We start from the raw sequence: 4,275 nt of genomic DNA, 5'->3' as shown, positions 1-4,275 counted from the left end.
TCCTCGTCTCAACTAATACCTGCAAGTCTCTACTCTCCTGCAGGGAAATGGTTGCAGAGTTATTTTAATTATTCCAAAGTTCAAAGACGGTGACTGATACTGCCATGATACATTACTACTGAAAAATCTGGTTTCCTGGATTAAAGATTTCTAGAAAGCTGCTCCTCACCTGTAGACATATTATGTGGCCCAATATTAGTGCTGCCCCCTTTCTGCTGACTGGCTTCCCAGGCCTGGAAACAGCTCATCACTGGATCTCCATCCCCTTCTTTGCAGTCTATGTTTCTGTGCTTTTTGGCAATGGCACTCTCCTCTACCTAATCAAGAATGACCACACTCTCCATGAACCCATGTACTATTTCCTTGCCATGCTGGCAGGAACAGATCTGATGGTAACATTGACCACGATGCCAACTGTAATGGGTGTACTATGGGTGAATCATCGGGAGATGAGCCACGGAGCTTGTTTCCTGCAGGCCTACTGTATTCACTCTCTTTCCATTGTAGAATCAGGTATCTTGCTTGCCATGGCCTATGACCGTTTTATTGCCATTCGCAGTCCCTTGAAATATACTTCCATTCTCACCAATACTCGAGTTGTAAAGTTAGGGATGGGAGCTTTTATGAGGGGTTTTATATCCATTGTGCCTGTAATTGTGCGTCTTTTTTCATTTCCATATTGTCACTCTCATGTTCTCTCTCATGCTTTCTGTCTTCACCAAGAAATCATGAAACTGGCCTGTGCTGACATAACTTTCAATAGACTGTACCCTGTCATTCTGATTTCTTTAACAATCTTCTTAGACTCTTTGATCATCCTTTTCTCCTATATCCTAATTCTTAAGACAGTCATGGGCATAGCCTCTGGTAAAGAGAGAGCCAAGGCCCTCAATACCTGTATCTCCCACATCGGTTGTGTCCTCATCTTCTATGTCACTGTTATCGGTCTGTCATTTATTCATAGGTTTGGGGAAAATGTGCCACAAGTGGTCCACATTATAATGAGCTATGTATACTTTCTCTTTCCTCCTTTAATGAATCCTATCATTTACAGCATCAAGACCAAGCAAATTCAATATGGCATTCGCCGCCTTTTAACTAAACATACAATTGAAAGTTAAACCCTGATGTGGGTAACTGCTCAGGAAAGAAGGTGGGGATCAGAGATTTCTCTGAATTGAGAGAAAAGAAATTCACAAGGTCTCAAAACTTTCTGTAGCAGCCTCCACTTCTTCAAATGATACAATGACATCTATTAGGCTCATCAGGGGTCTGCTCTTGACTTCACAGATTTGGCATTTGTTAGGTTCAAGGATTGATTTGTTTGTCATTATCCTGTGTTCTTCTCTCTAAATGTTTAGCAGAGAAAATAAATATTTCTGATACATCTGGAAGATTAAGTATAATCTGTTTTTGTTATATTTAATTAATATTATTGCTATAAACCATAGATTTTAGTAGTTTTTCAGTTTGATGTATCAATTTACATGTCTGTCTTTGAACTTCTCTGCTCATATTTCTTGTCTATTTTCCTATTAGCGTGTTCATGCTTTCCGAATTTATTTGTGGGAGTGTATTATGATAAATAAACCCCATGAGTCATTGATATTGAAAAATGTCCACTATACATATATATACATATTTTTAAATTTTATGTGTAAATAACTTTATCAATATTTGTGTTATTAAGATTTGGGGGCCATTTGATAAAGGCTTCCTTAATTTCATGTTTACTTACATATTGTTTTATATTTTGAACAACGTTTTACATATTTTATTATATATTAGGTTAATATTTGGAGAAAAGGAAATCAGTCCTCAAGGTAGTATCACTATTCATTTGGCCATTATTTTAAGGTATGAGACAGGATTAACACTAAACAAAAATGTTATAATTGCAAACAAACAGATATAAAATATTGTCTATGCAGATCATAGTCCACTGGAGAATCAAATTTCAAATAAATCTAAATTTTAAAAAATCCCTATGACTAGCAATAAAAATATTAAAATAAACTGCTTTGAGAATGTGGGTCTCAAAAAGAATCACATTGAGACTGGGTAGAGAAAAGTTCCCTGAAGACTGTGCCTTGAACTGAGATATGGGGGTAGATTAGAAATTAACTGGTGAAAATAGACATAATGATGTTATAGCAGAGGTAATATGTGAAGAGGCTGTAGGAGGACTGAATCATAGAACCTTTTTAAAATGTGGCTGATAGTTGTAAGGAGAGGTTGAGGAGAAAAGGGGTGTTTAAATCAATAGCTTTCTATTTGCCATTGCTGGGGTCTACATGTCTATTCTAGAGTCATGGGAAGCTATTGAATAGTTCTAAGCAAAGGAGTAACATGATTTCAGGGATACTGGCCAATTATAAGTTCACATATCATGTGAATTTAAGTGATACAAGCAAAGAAGAAGAAAATAGAGAGTGTAACAATTCCATAAAGAGATACCCATAGCTAAAATTATTAAAGTGAATACATAAGAGATATATTTAAAATCAAATTAATGAGATGTAGGGTTCTGGTCAAGATGGCAGCATAGGTAAATAAGGCACTCAAATTCTCCCACAAACACCTCAAAATTACAACTAAACTATAGAATAACCATCATTCATAACCACCTGACCCTACAGGACACCTACTACATAAGTTTACTCTACCAAGTCCAGGATACATAGCAGCTCTGCCTAATATATAAAAACATACCCAGGGAGGTTGGTAAATGAGGATGAAATATAAGCATCCCAAATGAAAGGACAGAAAAATACTCCAGAAATAGAACTAAGTGAAATCTATTAGACAAATAGATTATCAATTCCTTGGTCTCTTTTTTCTCCTTCCTGCACCCCTGTGATGCAAATATTGCTATGTTTGTTTCATGTTGTCCCAGAGGCTCATGACAAGAAATCTGTCAAATGCAGAGTTCAAAATACTGGTTACAAAAATAGTCAAAAAATTTAGGGGAAGGATAGATGACTTACTGAGAACTTTAACAAAAACAAAGGAAACATAAAAAGAAATATAGAGCGCTAGCCAGTGTGGCTTGGTAGATAGAGCATTGGCCTGTGAACTGAGATGTTTCTCTCTCTCTCTCCCTCTCCCTTCCTCTCTGAAATCAATATATGTATATATTTATTTTTTAATGACTATAGAAAACAAAAAAGCAATCAGAAATTAAGAATATATTAACTAAAATGCTGGGGTCTACATGTCTATTCTAGAGTCACGGGAAGCTATTGAATAGTTCTAAGCAAAGGAGTAACATGATTTCATGTTATAACATTATAAAGAATTAACATTAGAGTAGATGAAACAGAGGATCAAATAAGAGATTTGGAAGATAAGAAAGCAGAAAATAGCCAATCAGAAGAGTGAGAACAAAAAAAGATTTTTTAAAAAATGAGGATAGTAAAAGGAGCCTCTGGGACGACATGAAACAAACATACCAATATTTGCATCACAGGGGTGCAGGAAGGAGAAAAGAGAGATCAAGGAATTGATAATCTATTTGAAAAAAATAATGATGGAAAAGTTCCCTAATCTGGTGAAGAAAATTAACATACAAGTCCAAGAGTTCCAAACAAGATGAGCCCAAGAGGCCCACCCAAGGCACATCATGGGGATGTAAAGTACAGCAATGGTTAAAGACAAAGAGGGAGTTTTAAAAGCAGCAGGAGAAAAGTAGTTAGTTACCTAGAGCGTCCATAAGAATATTAGCTGATTTCTCAACAGAAACTTTGCAGGCTAGAAAGGGATTGACACAAAATATTCAAAGTGATAAAAAGCAAGGACCTACAACCAAGATTACTCTACCCAGCAAAGCTATCATTTAGAGTTGAAGGACAGATAAGTGCTTCTCAGACAAGAAAAAGCTAAAGAAGTTTATCATCACCAGACCTGTATTACAAGATATGCTAAAGTGTATCTTTAATAGTAATGTACAAAAAGATAAAATATGAATAATAAATGACTATAAATACAGATCTATCAACAATTGCTTTAAATGTAAATAAATTAAATGATCCAATCAAATGACATATGGAAGCTGAATGGATAACAAGACAAGACCCTTACATATGCTATCCACAAGAGACTCACTTCAGATCCATAGACACACACAGATGTGAAAGTAAAAGGATAGCAAAATGTATTTCATTAAAATAGAAATAAATAAAAAAGGATAGGATAACAATACTTATACCAGACAAAATAAAGTTTAAAACAAAGGCTATATAACAAAATACAAAGAAGGATCCAGCAATTTCATTT

The 4,275-nt window shown here is 35.2% G+C and overlaps 1 protein-coding gene across 2 annotated transcripts; it reads left to right on the top strand.

The window, feature by feature from the left end:
• The first annotated feature begins 27 nt into the window (after positions 1-27).
• Positions 28-1,387, top strand: LOC102757765 (olfactory receptor 51B2). 2 transcript variants are annotated; one of them, XM_015559048.1, is made up of 2 exons: positions 28-1,092; positions 1,355-1,383. In XM_015559048.1, the coding sequence occupies exons 1-2, from the start codon at positions 183-185 to the stop codon at positions 1,381-1,383; spliced, it is 939 nt and encodes a 312-aa protein (XP_015414534.1). In that variant the 5' UTR covers positions 28-182. The 2 variants fall into 2 exon arrangements, with proteins under 2 accessions (XP_015414534.1, XP_006756214.1); XM_006756151.2 differs by having other exon boundaries at positions 28-1,387.
• Positions 1,388-4,275: the final 2,888 nt, after the last annotated feature.

Source organism: Myotis davidii, unplaced genomic scaffold (assembly GCF_000327345.1).
Source record: "Myotis davidii unplaced genomic scaffold, ASM32734v1 scaffold694, whole genome shotgun sequence".
In the NCBI taxonomy this organism is placed as follows: Eukaryota; Metazoa; Chordata; class Mammalia; order Chiroptera; family Vespertilionidae; genus Myotis; species Myotis davidii.
This window is presented reverse-complemented; position numbering and strand designations above follow the sequence as displayed.

What these genes read in the sequence shown, in the direction of transcription:
- LOC102757765 (XM_006756151.2), top strand. Translation starts at nt 183, where the DNA reads ATGTGGCCCAATATTAGTGCTGCCCCCTTTCTGCTGACTGGCTTCCCA.